Source organism: Suillus subalutaceus (assembly GCF_016647625.1).
Source record: "Suillus subalutaceus strain FC151 chromosome Unknown DFJ58scaffold_114, whole genome shotgun sequence".
Lineage (NCBI taxonomy): Eukaryota > Fungi > Basidiomycota > Agaricomycetes > Boletales > Suillaceae > Suillus > Suillus subalutaceus.
This window is the reverse complement of record NW_024540363.1, coordinates 108,507-122,845: the sequence shown is the minus strand read 5'-3', so window position 1 is coordinate 122,845 and position 14,339 is coordinate 108,507. Positions and strand designations below refer to the sequence as shown.

The following is a 14,339-nucleotide window of genomic DNA, read 5'->3' as shown; positions in this document are numbered from 1 at the left end:
CCAAGCAGCGAATTTCACTCACATCCGCTGTGAAAGAAGTAAATCGAATTTTAATTTACATAACGATGTCGCACAGGATTGTTGAATGCACATTGCACATTGCGTAATGTTAATGAAGCTTGAAGTGACAACTTCAAGTTGTACATCGATCGAAGAGTACCACAGCTGCGATTCTCAGCCTTGCAAGTTCCTACAGCACATCACTTAGTTGCAGCTCGTACATGTACAGCATCTCTTCTGAAAATAAGACTTTGAGATATGAGTGATTGCCACATAGAAAAGACACTGACCGATAAACCGCATCAACGCGTAAGTTATTTTTAAGGCCCAAGCTTTCTTTGCATTTTCTCTTGAAGGATCTCCGGGCGCGAGTTTTGTTGCCAGATAACAGCCAAGAGCCCGAAGCTGCGCACTGCGGTTGGCTGGACAGTCACGGTGGAAGAGCGGGGCCTGTGCAAGGCCTGTGAAAAGCACTCCCACACTCTATGTACAGCCTTCCACAGTACTTAGAACTTCTGGTAAAGTCTGGACTACTAACCTTTTTCTTCGAGCTCTTCCATTTGGTTGCTCGGATAGGAGATAACTTGCCCACACACGATGTCAAGATACTACGAGGTGCGTTTATTGCCATCGTCGTTGTTCAAAGTGCCTAATAAGATTGGTTTATCGTGATGATAAACAGGCTGACGAGGCACAGCGAGGACACTACAATGACGGATACAACGCTCACCCATCTGAGACACCCAATCCTTATGGAGAGCAACCGTACGACTCGTATGAGCCAAATCACTACAATCCTCAATTTGAACACCAACCCTACGATCCGAACCAGCAATATCACCTCCCGGACCCATTCATTACCCCGCAAGTTCAATCGAACCCATTCCCTCCATCCCAATCACAAGATTTGTATCAACAACAACAACCTCCGCTGCAGCCACCAACAGACTACTTCACACCGCATGTCCGCTATAATTCTTTTGATAACTCACCACCCGCTCCACGTCCGCAGTCGCAGTTTGGTCTGGATTATGAGATGGTAGAGCGTGAGGACAATGATTTGGGCGATATGCCACTGCTGCAACATAATGGTCCCTATGCAGCAGCACCTATGCCTGGAGGTTACCAGGAGGCCGTTTCTGATGATCGCTCGGAAACTAACATTCGCTACGGACACATACCGCAGCGCGTACAACGACGGTACAAGACCATCAAGAAGGTAGAGTGAGTGTTCATTGTTTAATCTTATTTTCTCTTCCTCACAATGTACAGACTCTTCCACGGTAACTTCGTGCTCGACTCCGCAGTACCAAAAAAACTGCTCGATATGAGCGCGATACGCAATGAACGCGAATTCACCCACATGCGGTACTCCGCAGCTACATGTGACCCGAACGACTTTATGAAGTCTGGGTTCACCCTCCGCCAGGTGCACTACGATCCTCCACGAAAGACGGAGCTTTTCATCGTCATGACCATGTACAATGAAGACGAGGAGCTATTCTGTCGTTCAATGCATGGTGTCATTAAGAATATCGCTCATTTGTGCACACGAGGTCGGAGCAAAACGTGGGGGGAAAGAGGGTTGGAAGAAAGTTGTAGTCTGTATTGTTAGTGATGGGCGGTCGAAGATCAATTCCCGGACGTTGAGTGTCATTGCTACCATGGGGGCATATCAAGACGGCATTGCGAAGGTACGTTTCAATTTTGGCAAACGGTCATCTTATTGATGATAGAGAAGAATATCGTCAATGGAAAACCTGTCGCAGCACACATATACGAGTATACCACGCAAAGTTTGTCTCACCGTCATTTATCTGTATCTAGTCTTAACGCGATCACAGTATCGGTCTCTCCTTCAATGAAAATCGAAGGCGCCGAGAAAGGTGTCGTCCCCGTACAGATCATCTTCTGCCTCAAGGAGAAGAACCAAAAGAAGATTAACTCCCATCGCTGGTTCTTCAACGCCTTCGGTCCAATACTGCAGCCCAATGTGTGCGTTCTCCTCGATGTTGGTACCATGCCCGGCCCCACCTCAATCTACCATCTGTGGAAAGCCTTCGACATTAATTCGAACGTTGGCGGCGCATGCGGCGAAATTGTCGCTCTGAAGGGCAAGTACGGACAATATCTTCTCAACCCACTCGTTGCAGCGCAGAATTTCGAATATAAAATGTCGAATATTTTGGATAAGCCGTTAGAGAGTGTGTTCGGGTATATCACTGTGCTACCTGGCGCGTTTAGCGCATATAGGTATATCGCCCTGCAGAATGACCAGATGGGGGAGGGCCCATTGCAGAAGTACTTTTTGGGCGAGAAGATGCATGGTGCAGGTGCAGATATCTTCACAGCAAACATGTATCTTGCCGAGGATCGGGTGGGTGCTAAGTCGAATAAGATGATGTCTCGGCTGATATTTGTTCAGATATTATGCTGGGAGCTTGTCTCAAAGCGCGGGGGAGCGTGGACTCTGCACTATGTCAAATCTGCCTACGGTGTGACTGATGTTCCCGACCAGGTCAATCCAAGTGTTTCAAGTCCTGGTGTGGTGTACGCTGACCCTTTCCAACAGGTCCCTGAGCTAATTTCTCAAAGACGTCGCTGGCTTAACGGCTCGTTCTTTGCCGCCATACACTCTACCGTTCATTTCCACTACCTGTATCGCTCCTCGCATTCATTTATGCGCAAGTTCTGGATTCACATCGAGATGGTTTACCAGCTGTACAACCTCATATTTGCCTGGTTTGCCCTTGTAAGCTCCCTTTTGTACCATTCTCTACACTACCATCATGACCCTCATGCGTATTAGGGTAACTACTATATTGCCTTCATTATTCTCTCCCAAGCGCTCGAGTCCTACGTTCCTCAAATCCATGTCCTTAACATCATCCTCAACTATTTATATCTCGGGTTGCTCATCATGTGCTTCCTCCTCTCGCTCGGGAATCGGCCGCAAGGCGCAAAATGGGGTTACACCCTCGCCTTCATCGGGTTTGGCATAGTCACGATTTATATGACTGTCTCGGCGTTGTTGCTTGCATACAAGGCCATCGAGGGCGTAGCGGCGAGTGAAGGACGGGCAATCCAGGCTAGCGATCTATTCTCGAATGCGATCTTTAGAGATGTCGTGTTCTCGTTGGCGGCTACGCTGGGGCTGTATATCGTCTCCTCGTTAATCTTCGTGAGTTATCATCTTTTTATCTTGCTTGTTACGTATTGATGATCGTCCAAGTTTGAGCCATGGCATATGATTACGTCCTTCGTCCAATATCTCCTCATGGCGCCGTCGTATATTGCGGTCTTGAACGTCTATGCAGTATGTCCCTCTTCTGCAACACGGCTTCCAGTTGTTCACAAGGCCTCAGTTTGCCAACGTCCATGATGTCTCATGGGGAACGAAGGGCGACAACAAGGTTTCTACTGATCTCGGTGTCGTCAGCGCGGGCAAGGGGGACAACAAGAATGAAGTCGAGGTAGCAGTACCCACGGCTGAGACTGACATCAATGCGGCGTATGAAGATGCTATCCATGTTCTGTCGTCTAAACCACCCAAGGCGGATTCCAAGCCTGATCCGACAACGCAGCAAGAAGATTATTATAAGACGTTCCGGACGAACGTATTGCTGGTTTGGACTTTGAGCAACGTGAGTGACCATTAAATAGGTTCGTATTGGAAACGCTCTTATTGACCTCGTGGGTTTGCAGGCTCTTCTGGCTGCTTCTGTAATGTGAGTATTTTGAGAGGGCGCAGGTGTTGCCACTCGCTAACACTTTCTAAATGGCAGAACGACGAGTGGGACTGGAACTGCGGCTGTAACCGGGTACATGACGTTCATTCTCTTCTCAGTTGCTGGACTTGCATGTAAGCAGAATCTTCTGACGCCACATCATCGCTAGTACTGATAACTTGTGTTCTTTAGTCGTTCGTTTCCTCGGCTCGACGACGTACATGCTCGTGCGCTTGTTTGCAGGGGAATGATTATTTCTTGAAGCCCAGTATGACGCGATATGATATGGACTTGTATGAAGACAATTATATGTCTCGTTGATATTACAACATTGACATTCAATATTGTATTTTTGCTATGTCTTGTCCTAGTACTAGATAGTCCCACGAGTCCGTGTGTCCCAAGAGTTCGCGCATTGACTCTAGCACACGCAATTCTGCACGGAATCCGTATGTATGTTGCATTTAGGTTCCCCCCAACATAATACACAGTGCTATGTTTTTTGTTTGAAGAAAATCGAGGTAGATCTCGTCCCATAGCCAACTTATTGGTCCTGGAGGCTAGTTTTGTGCATAGAAGGCTCGCTCTAAAGGTCAGATCACCACATAAAATTCTGGAATGCAGCATGATGGTCATGCACGATGAGAGAATACTAAAACAAATTTCTCCGGGGCTACATGATCATCCGCAATATAAGAAATATGCCTCAGACGTGACAATCTATCCAAAACATTACATCAAGACTGTGTAAATCGAAACTCCGCAATGCCAAAATGCGGCACAAAAACACCTACGAACGGTGCGGACACTGCGGAGTGTGAAAAGGCATTGCGGCAGATGCTGTGCCATAGTGTGACAAAGTGCGGGGAAAATGCACTTTTCTGCGCGGTAACTCTCCACCGGACTCAACACGTCGATTTTCGAAAAATAAACTAGCAGATGCTCGTACTTTCGATGTCAGGCTATCCAGCTGTCAAAGAATTAAATTTTAATGTTTGTGTGTTGTGGAGTAATAGACGTTGCCCAAAAAATGCGCGAACTCTAGTGGACATCCAGTAAGTACCAACATGATTGAACACCGGATCTGGCTTCCAAATTTGACAGAGCTTCAAGTGTAACGATGTCGGCTGTCGCTTTCCATCTTTCTATTAACCATGAAAAAATCATACCGAGTGCTTTTCAAAGTTCTTGTCAAGTATGTTCGTCATCAAATCATTTATATCGAGTTCGCCTTGACAATGGTACATTCGATTCCCAATCGTATATCCGGGCCGCCGTCCCACAACTCCTTTGGTACTACGACAACTCAAGAAATAGTAATGTGAACGACCGAGTCGTGTCCCTCCTGCGTGACGAACTTGACATCCACTGTAGTTCTCTTTGCGCTCGTCTTCCGGACTTCAGCCAGTTGAGTCCAATTTGACTTCCTAGGGCCAGCCGTGTAGTACTCGGGGTGAATCTTCAAGCCCGTGTCTCCTGGCGCGAGGTCAGTGACGACGTCGCACCATACTTTATAGGCACTGATGCCCAGTGTCACGAGGAACTCCTCCCCGGCGCCATTTCTGAAGCGGAGCGCACCAGACGTGCCGCTGCCGCCCATGACGAGGGTCTCTATAGAGTCTGTGTTAGACCACGTCCCGCCATTGGCGGCATACCACACAGTTTTCTCGACGACCGTGAAACCAGGGTCGCCGGCAGTGGTGTCGATGGTTCTGACTGCGATAGTGTAAGCCATTATTTCTGTATGAGGGTAATATCAGACAACGTTGACTGGCAGATTCGTGCTAGGCTTTTCGCTAACCTGATTGCAAGGATAAGTAAACTGGAGAAAACGGTGTACGTCGCAGGCCCTTTATACGACGCCCAGCGCTGCTCGGCGTTTCCCCAGGACAGTTAGGTTACATAAAGCAAGTCCCTCCGGATGTTAGTCTAACCGAAGATTGACGCCAAATGTAGTCTCATAATTGCAGCCTGAGTGCCGGCCACAGACATTTTCAGAATAGGCCAATCGTCAAACATAAAACAGGACAGCGGTGTTTGAATTACAATGCATCTGATCAGATACCACGAATTTCTGCAGCTGGGCAGTGTAACGTCCTGTAACGTTCATTGACACATGGTACTTATTAGGAACACGATTGATAGTCGGAAGTTGAAAGTTCGTTGACTTCTTATAACTCTACAGGGGTAAGATCGTAATTTCAGAGCTTCAAGCTGTGAAGCCCTGTCGACTATGGGAAAACCTCGCTATCCGTATCAGACAGGTGAGTGCCAACCTTAAGGACAGCAGTACCCTGCCGCTATCTAGCCGTACCGGGGGACTCCAAATATCTAGAATAACAAGCACACACAGTACACAAAACAACATCACTTCCCAACATGTCCCTCTAAGTTCTCGGCGCTTTCCGGACGAATGCCATTGATGCGGACCTACAGAGCGGAAACTCAGTTTGACTGTGATAGCATCGAAGGTCTCCACATATAGAATGCGAGCACACATACCATAAGTAAACGCTATGTAATATCACAGTCATTTCCTACATGATCTGATGGACATGTGAGCAGACCTTCTCACTGAACAGCTTACTCACATAATTACGGATGTCTTTCGGGAAGCTTGAAAACGACGACCGCACCGTCATCTCTTTTGATGTGGTACTACCAGACGAGTCATGGTTATTGATCATGAAGTCAACGCGGGAAAAGTCCCGTAGGCTGACGTCCGGTATGGATTGCTCATACAGCTGGCTTTGCATGTTGTCTTCATGCGACTGGAGGCTGTCTTGACCCAAGAGGCTTGGAGGCATACTAAGGCGGTTGCGCGCACAGTTAGGCTCGAGTAAAAATTTTAAATGAGCATGATTAACGTTCGCGATGAAAGGCGAATTGGCATGAGATGGAGTGTATGGTGTCATGGAAGATGGGGGCGTGCATACAGGGACTGAGTACTGGAAGTGGTATTTAGCAGAAAAGATAAGAACAGGGCGCGGACGACCTGAGGACCTTCCGAGGGGTGCTGGATCTCGGTGGTACACATCCTGAATGATGGTGTACATGGTGGGGTCTTGGAAGGACTAGTCACACATATGTAGCACGTCAAGGTCAGAAAGTACGAACCTGGGGATTTGCACAAGATTTCCCAGAACTTGGGAACTAAGGCTGTGCTGTAAAGCAATGGACCGCCACCGGATGGGATGATAGAACTGGTGAAGTATGGTCCAACAAATTCGAGTTTTGTGTCCTCGCTGTGTATGGGTGCACCATCCAATACAATTATATAGGATGACTTGCCAATGAAGACAGAAGGCGAGACGAAGGTTACTGTGGGATCAATGTCCCTCATGCAACGCCTCGGCGCGTTCAAGGAGGGGTGAAATGCAGCGACAACTTCAGGGGACTTTGATAGAGAAGATGGCGATGCATGTGAACGTGAGGATGAGCTCGACCATGAGCTGGATTCTGGCCAAATGTCAATGTATACTGGAGTACGTGTGTCAGGAAGCTGTTTGTGTTTAGATGATGATAGCATGACTTGGTTATACTACGTCTTGTGAAGAGGATTTATGGACGAGCCGGCAGATGAGCTGTCATGAGTCGTACTACAGATATTATCTTCACCTTTAAGAAACATGGTCACCATGAGGAGAAAATCTCCGCGACTCGGCTTCCCTCTTCGAAAGGTCACATACGCGTGGATTCGATCACTTCCAAAGCCAAATGACGCTGTCTCAATAAACACACAAACGGCGGCCGGAGGACGAGATAACATTTCACTCACATCATGTTGGCTGTGCCCCTAAGTTGTTGTAGACGATCAACTCTTTCTTCGATGATCTGCGCTTGGCTGGCAGGCAGAAAATGTACTCACATCAAGATAAATTTCCAAGTCCCGTCGTTAGTCTACTCGAGCTGAGGCCAACCTGAATACAACTAGTGCTTGCCTGGCCAGTGGAAGTTTCGACTTGGTTATCTCGGTGGTCGGACTTCCTGCACGTATACTGTCTAACATTCTGCAATCTATTGCAAATTGCTGCCAGCGGAAGAATATCAATGTTTGTTTGCTATCCGATCCAGCAAAGTCAAAGTTAAGAATATCCTACTAGGCGACACGGTCACGGTTTCACCGTGACGGACCTCAGGCTCCATGATGATCTCAAACAAGGTTGCCGCGGAGTTCTCTAGCAGTATGTCTTCTGGCAGTCTTCTGTAATCTGGATCAAATTGTTCAAGTTGTAACTTCAAGTTGTAGAGCGTCCGTCGGGTGTCCTAGGTATGAAGAGACACCAGTGGTGTCGATGGTTCTAACTGCGATGGTGTACGGCATTATTTCTGTATGAGGGTAATATCAGACAACGTTGACAAGCTGATTCGTGCAAGGCTGTTTGCTAAGCTGAATACAAAGATGAGTAGGTTGGAGAAAATGGTGTACATTCCTGACCCTTTATACGCCGAGCGCTGTTCAGCGTCAACGTTGAACAGTCAGAGCAAGTACTCCGACTATTGATCAAACCGAGATGCGATGCCAAGTGTTGTGACCTCATGACCGTGGTGGCCTTGAGTCTGTTTGGATTTTCATACACACGTTATTCCGTGCTTCTTTAGCTTTTTCCCGAGTGGGATACTTATCATCTCATACATGTTGTACAGAAGTCAGTGATGAGAGCTTAACTTAACTGGCTATGACCGTCGAAACATTTCAGGGCAACGCCGGGATCCAACGTAAATGAACGTCCGTGTGACCCTAGGGCCAGTCCGACATTCACCGTGGTAAAGGTGGGCTGGACACGAGTCTAGATCGCTGTAGTCGATCATGCTGCGAAAGAGGAAGTTGTCCTATACATAGTGTCGATCCCTGGGAAGATGAAAGGAGGCTCCGCAACTATCAGATCTCCGGTCAGAACATCGCAGGGAATCAAAGTTCGACGTGCCACTGGGCAGATTATGATTCGGATGTCTATGGCCGCGGTAAACTTAGTTCAAGGAAACAGTGGATGACCTGTCTTCCTTCATCTATAAAGTCTGACCAGGGGAGATAAGGTGAACCATGTACTGTCTCTATGATTATTAGAACCTCATGCGTTAGGCGTCGAACTTTCGAATCATGTGAAGTAGATAATCATCCGCGGTGCACGCACCTCTGCAACTCAGAGCACAAAACCCACGATCCCTGCACCAACTTGAAGCCCACCTCTTGTAAAATGGCGCAGTTCATTCCAAGCACCACAGCTGTTCGAGTATTTGGAAATCATTTTTGCAGCTATTCGGGTGGGAGCTCGAGTCATTGTGGGCCGTGGCAAACCACCAACGAGAAACTGTGTCTTGCACTCTTGAAGGCTGGAAGACTCGGAGAAGCTTTCGAATCATATAGATATGGGATGGACGCAAGCGATGAAGCTACGAGGGCCGGCTAAAGTACGTGGATCTTCAGTAAGTTTTTCCGTAATGTCACCCATGTCACGGTCCTCAACTGTCTTTCACTTAGGCATCTCGTTATAACGAATGTTGGGATGTTCTACTAACAGAGATAAAGCACTCCCCGCGACTGGTTACACATGCATTTTGAAACACGGAAATTCTTTTACTCAGCTCTCAAGTAAGAATAAAGCATGCGTCATGCTGCCAATGGAGATGCAGTCCTCGAGCGATTACATACGTATTTAAGAACACGGAAATCATTTGTACAATTACCTCGACATCAATTGTATTTATTTGTACTCGTATCTTATATTGGCGAGCTCATAACATGAGCGCACGCTGCAGATCCATAATTGTGAATTCTCGACTCAGTGATGCTGCGGGAATTGCGTTTGGTCGTGACGAAACGGTTGGATGGATGCTCGAAGAACTGAAGCCCCGCGCGGGAAGAACATCAGCCTCGCCTGGTCTTCCCGTCTGATCATATCTTCAATGCAAATTGCGAATCGCAGGAAAGCGCACACAGTCCGTTGCGTTCGATATTCGCCACCAAGATATCCAAATTTACAACGGCAAAACCGACCATGTGGAGTCAATCCGATTTGGCTGGTCATGAAGCTTCCTCTGCGCCTAGGTGCCCGCCCACAGTTGCCCAACAGTAATGCCCGCATCCGGCTGCACACAGATGGCCCGCCAGTGTTCTCTCCCCCCGGCCCTCAGAGTAGGCAACCTCCTCTCTCTCTTCTCCATCATCATCGCGTTCTCTGATCAGCGAACGCCCTCGCGCTGATAAAGAGGTTGGGATATCGACCATCGGACGCCCCATGTGATATCGCCTATAGCACTCCTGGTGACCACCATGCGTACAAACAGAACATTGGAAAAGTAGTGTGCGGACGGGAAGATGACTAATGGTAACGAGTTCTCAGCGTGTAGAATGACATAGAGTGCTTGACTGACCATATCGAACACTTCACAACCGCACTTTTGCATGTCGTACATAATGCATGAGCTCCGGTCACTGTTCGAGCGCGTGAAAGAAGAATAGGTTTTCGACAACGTCCGCAGGCAGTATAAATGATGGTTTCGAGCTAAAACTATTCTTTAACACCGTCCCGCCCATCAGCTGAACAGGACCTACCTTGGTGGTATTTGAAACATCTTCAAGATCACTGCATTTGCGCAAGTACGCGGCGCAGGTGTGCAGTCGGAGGCGAGTGAGCAGTTCTTACGGGTATTGGTTCAAGCGTTCATGCCAGGCAAACACAAAAGCTTACCAATATATGCCTCTAGGAATTGCAAACCTCTCCTCCGGTTAATCCCCAGTTCCTTCGCTGCAATGAGCGCCAGCATAGCACACATCTGAACATCGCCCTAATTTGTGTTGTATCAGATACTATGTGAGACCACGTCAATTTATCGCTTACTGCTTCTGCGAATTCTTCAACCGCCTCCCTAAGTGCGTGCCATGCTGCCTCGCGGAGTTGAGCTTCTTCTTCTATCACAGCGCGACGTCGAGATTCAGTCATACCACGCCAGGCTTGGTAATCATCCGACTCCGCGTCCGCCTGCGAGGCATCCTCATCATGATGTATGAGCCCAATATTTTGTTCCTGTTCGCGGACAGATCCGGCAGTAACTGTACGAATGCTGCTGTGGCTCGCCTGCTTCACCAAGTGAGAACTCTCGGATACTGACTGCGCAGGAGATGGTAGTGATGCAGCAAGAACAGCGACGGTGGCACTCCGCGTGCGATTCTTCAGTCGCTTGACGGTCGAGTTCTTTCTGGGGCGCGTCCTCGTCACAGAAGCTGCTTTTACCCTGACCTTCTGTGGTCTGGTACTGCACTCTGAGTCACGGCCACTATGTCCTTCGCCGTCAGTATCAGTCGATCCAGGTGACGGACTGGCCTCGTTGTCCTCATGCTCTTTACCACCATCATCCTCATCCTCCGTCCAACGTTGCCCAGCGAGTCTGGAGAGTGGGCTGGGATGCGCTGGACCTGTGCGGCCCATGCTAAGACTCCTCGACTTCAACATTATGGGTCGTCGAGGGAAATCAGGTGGTACATCTCTCTCATTTTCACTATGACTATCCTGGGCATCGGCGCTCATCATTACGCAGTTTTCACTGCCGTCTGACGAATCCGAGTCATCCAGGGCGCCTTCACCTACGTGGCGGAGGCTTCGATCGCTCACACTAATACTAGGTGTGCTAGGGCTCTCACTGTGTGCTGCGGACGCACGGTTATACACAGACGGTCGCCGCGCATGTCCTTGTACCTGTGCAGGGGTGGAAATAAGAACTGATGGTCGACGAGGTGTAGCAGGCGTCATGATTGCCGAAGGCGGGAGTGCTTGCGCTGGCGGAAGGGAAGTGGGTATGTGGCGAGGCGATGAGGATGTAGATGACGTAGGCGTCAAGTTTCGTGAATTAGGGGGTGGTTTAGTTGTGGGCGGGCCGTCTCGCTCTCCTTCACGTTCTCTCGATACGGAGGTTCCGCTGCTGTTTTTCGACGTGGAGCGTTTATCTTGGGGGCGAGGTTGAGGGTATGTTTGACTGACAGTACGTGGATGAGCAGGGGAAGTGGAAGTGGGGCGTGTCTGTTGGATCATCTTGGAGACAGAATCTGACGAGGCAGCGCGGTGTGAGGCAGGTTTCGAGGCGGAACCCGAGGCATGTGATCCAGATCTTGTGCCAATTGTAGGGATAGCAGCAGGGGCTGAATTAGAGTGCGTGAGGTGCACGGCAATCTGATGGTTCTTCTCCGAATGAGGTGAAGGTCTAATGTACTCTGGAATGATGTCGGTAAGCAGAGAGCCAAGTAGCAGCCATACTTGTGCTGCGTGCACGCTTCCCGCTTGAATAGATGCCTACGGACATTTGTTCACTTATAAACACCCCCATACGGGAAGAGTACTGACCTCGGCGTTTACCTTGCAAACGGCGGCCCTGTTCCTCCCGTCAGACTCGATAAGGTACTTTCTTGCCAGGTGCTCAAATAGCCCTCCAGATTCCGTATTACAAAGCCCTCCGCGTACATACGTACCCATAGTCTGTAGAACGGGCATGCGAGGCTTGTCACCAAGGCATTTATGTTTGAGCTTTCGTTCAAGAAGTACGTGTCGTTTGTCAGGATGACTGCATCACAAATAGGACAGTAGTTGCGGCATGAAGTGGAGAGTACGGACATATCATCGTAGGGCACTTCCCATCTGGCTCTCCTGTCTGAGACAAAAGCTAATGTTCCGTCGGTATCTCCATCGACACCAACATTCCAAGAAAGCGCCATGCGCGGAACGGCATCAATAGGGCGTACAGACCTGCGTAAGTCCACTTGAGCAAATGTTCCAGATGCATGCTGGACCCAAAGTGCATGCGAGTCGCGGAATATGGCATCTGCAGATGCGGGGCATACAGGTGATTATTTCGATGAGACCTAACGTGATTTGTATACGTACCAGTCACTCCCCCTTCCGACGAGCTCGCTTCAACAGTCCATTTAGCAATCCAGCCACGTCTTACATCCCATATTTCTACAGTGTCAGCACCGTTACCTTTGGGATCCTTGTCTTTAGTGACAGAATTGGAGGCATTAATGAACGCTGGAGTTGCGGATTGTAGTCGAGGGCTGGCTAATAGCTCACTGCCACTCCCTCCGCCAAAGTCTTCATTGGACACAAGTGCAATCTCGGAGGGAAACTCGGGACGCCAGAGTACTCGGCGTACAGGGAATGACGGATGAAGGGTATAGGTAGGCTGATGCGCAATATGAACGGACGTGCCAGATGTGGCGAGGTCCCAGACCTGATGTCCATAAGTAAACGTAGCGCAATAGAGTAAAAACCGACGTGCTTTGACAGTGTGGTCCAAACCTCCGCTGACTATCCAGCTCCTATCAGCACCAATAGCATCACCAACATTACTGGAACCTGGCGTGTTACACCAGTCCAGTGCGAGAATTGGACCTGCATGGGCTACAGGTAACCTGTCGAGCTGACCCCTCTGGCCCATTTGAAGATCCCAGCGATAGATCGATCCGTTGTCAAGACCTACAACAGCTTGAAGGGGATGTGATAGACATGGTGAGAAGACCAGAGAGCGAACGCAGGTTGGATGGTGGATCTTCATGATGGACTTCGACATGTCCCGAAGATCCTACGCCAAGGATGAGCTACCGAGAGGCCAGAACACGATAAGTACACACCCAGACACGCATATCACCATCAGCAGAACCTGTAACACAGTAGTACGGAACTATAGTGGAGCAGGATAACTTGTGAATAGAACGGATATGAAACTTCGTCTTCCTTTCTAACGGTATTTGAGATGTAGGATTTGATGTCAGATCAATCTACGCACCGTACTTGGCATTGCCAGCCCTGTTGAGGTCCCACATAATAAGATCCCCATTCCGCGCGCTTGTGAGAATCTTGTTATTATAACCTTCAAAGGATGGAATGGGAATGAAGCGCTGAACATTGTAGTATTTGTAGCTGCTTACTGCCATGGCACCAGGCAACATCAGTACTTGCACTATCAATCTTCAAGCCACTTCCATCCCATATGTTCCGTGACGCTTCGATACGATGCCCACCGCGACCAATAGAGGCTTTGTGGTCATTATTTATGACATCTTCTGGATCAGACAGACGCAAGATGCGCAGGGCTAACGGTAATTTTCAACAACACGTCAATCTCGTGCTACACGAAATATTAAGATGTGACTCACATTCTCGTCCTGCAACAACACATCTTAAACCATCGTCACTCTTCGCTATTGTCCCTCCACCATTGGTTGTTGCACGGTGCAAGCGGACATTTCTCACTGGTCCTTGGTATCCGTACTTGCGCGAGTCCGAGTAGAGGTCCGCCGTATAACCTACGAGAGACAAGGGTACTGCAGAATTCAGCGTCGACGCACGTCTGGGGACCGTTGATTGCATATCCCACTGCACCAGAGCTCGTCGTTCGCGTCAATGAATCACTCCGGCAGGGTGCTATTGTTCGCCATTTTAGGCAGCCGCATCCGAATGACTACCGTAATACATTCTTTGACCACCATTAACAATTTAACCTCCATATTCGAATAATCTGCACCTGAGGCTGTGTTGCCCTGGTCATATCCTGAACTTGTCTGCATTTGCCCGGTACCAACATTATGCCACGCAAGTATGAAGTTGGGAGGCTCACAAA

General features: G+C 48.7%; 4 protein-coding genes across 4 annotated transcripts; 1 reads left to right on the top strand and 3 right to left on the bottom strand.

The window, feature by feature from the left end:
* Positions 1 to 486: 486 nt before the first annotated feature.
* DFJ58DRAFT_805786 (glycosyltransferase family 2 protein) lies at positions 487 to 4,295 on the top strand. Its single transcript, XM_041391129.1, has 14 exons — positions 487 to 615; positions 683 to 1,224; positions 1,273 to 1,584; positions 1,616 to 1,694; positions 1,742 to 1,796; positions 1,845 to 2,377; positions 2,426 to 2,518; positions 2,573 to 2,752; positions 2,810 to 3,181; positions 3,233 to 3,316; positions 3,366 to 3,644; positions 3,706 to 3,728; positions 3,786 to 3,862; positions 3,921 to 4,295. Exons 1-14 carry the CDS (start codon positions 598 to 600, stop codon positions 3,977 to 3,979), a joined length of 2,706 nt encoding a protein of 901 aa, XP_041240037.1. The 5' UTR covers positions 487 to 597; the 3' UTR covers positions 3,980 to 4,295.
* A 591-nt stretch (positions 4,296 to 4,886) lies between these two features.
* DFJ58DRAFT_805782 (lectin 2a) lies at positions 4,887 to 5,911 on the bottom strand. Its single transcript, XM_041391128.1, has 2 exons — positions 5,530 to 5,911; positions 4,887 to 5,468 (listed from the first exon to the last, which is right to left on the bottom strand). Exon 2 carries the CDS (start codon positions 5,461 to 5,463, stop codon positions 5,035 to 5,037), a length of 429 nt encoding a protein of 142 aa, XP_041240036.1. The 5' UTR covers positions 5,464 to 5,468; positions 5,530 to 5,911; the 3' UTR covers positions 4,887 to 5,034.
* Positions 5,912 to 5,923: 12 nt separating this feature from the next.
* Positions 5,924 to 7,104, bottom strand: DFJ58DRAFT_52215 (uncharacterized protein). The gene is made up of 3 exons (XM_041380783.1): positions 6,846 to 7,104; positions 6,320 to 6,792; positions 5,924 to 6,274 (listed from the first exon to the last, which is right to left on the bottom strand). Exons 1-3 carry the CDS (start codon positions 7,069 to 7,071, stop codon positions 6,266 to 6,268), a joined length of 708 nt encoding a protein of 235 aa, XP_041240035.1. The 5' UTR covers positions 7,072 to 7,104; the 3' UTR covers positions 5,924 to 6,265.
* A 2,246-nt stretch (positions 7,105 to 9,350) lies between these two features.
* Positions 9,351 to 14,147, bottom strand: DFJ58DRAFT_805775 (uncharacterized protein). The gene is made up of 13 exons (XM_041391127.1): positions 13,876 to 14,147; positions 13,648 to 13,812; positions 13,506 to 13,589; positions 13,351 to 13,457; positions 12,999 to 13,301; positions 12,605 to 12,950; positions 12,335 to 12,542; positions 12,068 to 12,284; positions 10,571 to 12,016; positions 10,421 to 10,517; positions 10,285 to 10,370; positions 10,104 to 10,234; positions 9,351 to 10,051 (listed from the first exon to the last, which is right to left on the bottom strand). Exons 1-13 carry the CDS (start codon positions 14,087 to 14,089, stop codon positions 9,754 to 9,756), a joined length of 3,702 nt encoding a protein of 1,233 aa, XP_041240034.1. The 5' UTR covers positions 14,090 to 14,147; the 3' UTR covers positions 9,351 to 9,753.
* Between the last annotated feature and the right edge of the window lie 192 nt (positions 14,148 to 14,339).

Bases quoted from the DNA above. Each gene is read 5' to 3' on its own strand.
- DFJ58DRAFT_805786 (XM_041391129.1), top strand. The intron at 1,225-1,272 runs GTGAGTGTTCAT...CACAATGTACAG, and splicing joins AAGACCATCAAGAAGGTAGA to ACTCTTCCACGGTAACTTCG. The intron at 2,378-2,425 runs GTGGGTGCTAAG...ATATTTGTTCAG, and splicing joins TGTATCTTGCCGAGGATCGG to ATATTATGCTGGGAGCTTGT.
- DFJ58DRAFT_805782 (XM_041391128.1), bottom strand. From the start codon at position 5,463: ATGGCTTACACTATCGCAGTCAGAACCATCGACACCACTGCCGGCGAC.
- DFJ58DRAFT_52215 (XM_041380783.1), bottom strand. From the start codon at position 7,071: ATGAGGGACATTGATCCCACAGTAACCTTCGTCTCGCCTTCTGTCTTC. The intron at 6,793-6,845 runs GTTCGTACTTTC...AGTCCTTCCAAG, and splicing joins AATCTTGTGCAAATCCCCAG to ACCCCACCATGTACACCATC.
- DFJ58DRAFT_805775 (XM_041391127.1), bottom strand. From the start codon at position 14,089: ATGCAATCAACGGTCCCCAGACGTGCGTCGACGCTGAATTCTGCAGTA. The intron at 13,590-13,647 runs GTAAGCAGCTAC...CATCCTTTGAAG, and splicing joins TGTTGCCTGGTGCCATGGCA to GTTATAATAACAAGATTCTC. The intron at 10,518-10,570 runs GTAAGCGATAAA...AACACAAATTAG, and splicing joins TTGAAGAATTCGCAGAAGCA to GGCGATGTTCAGATGTGTGC.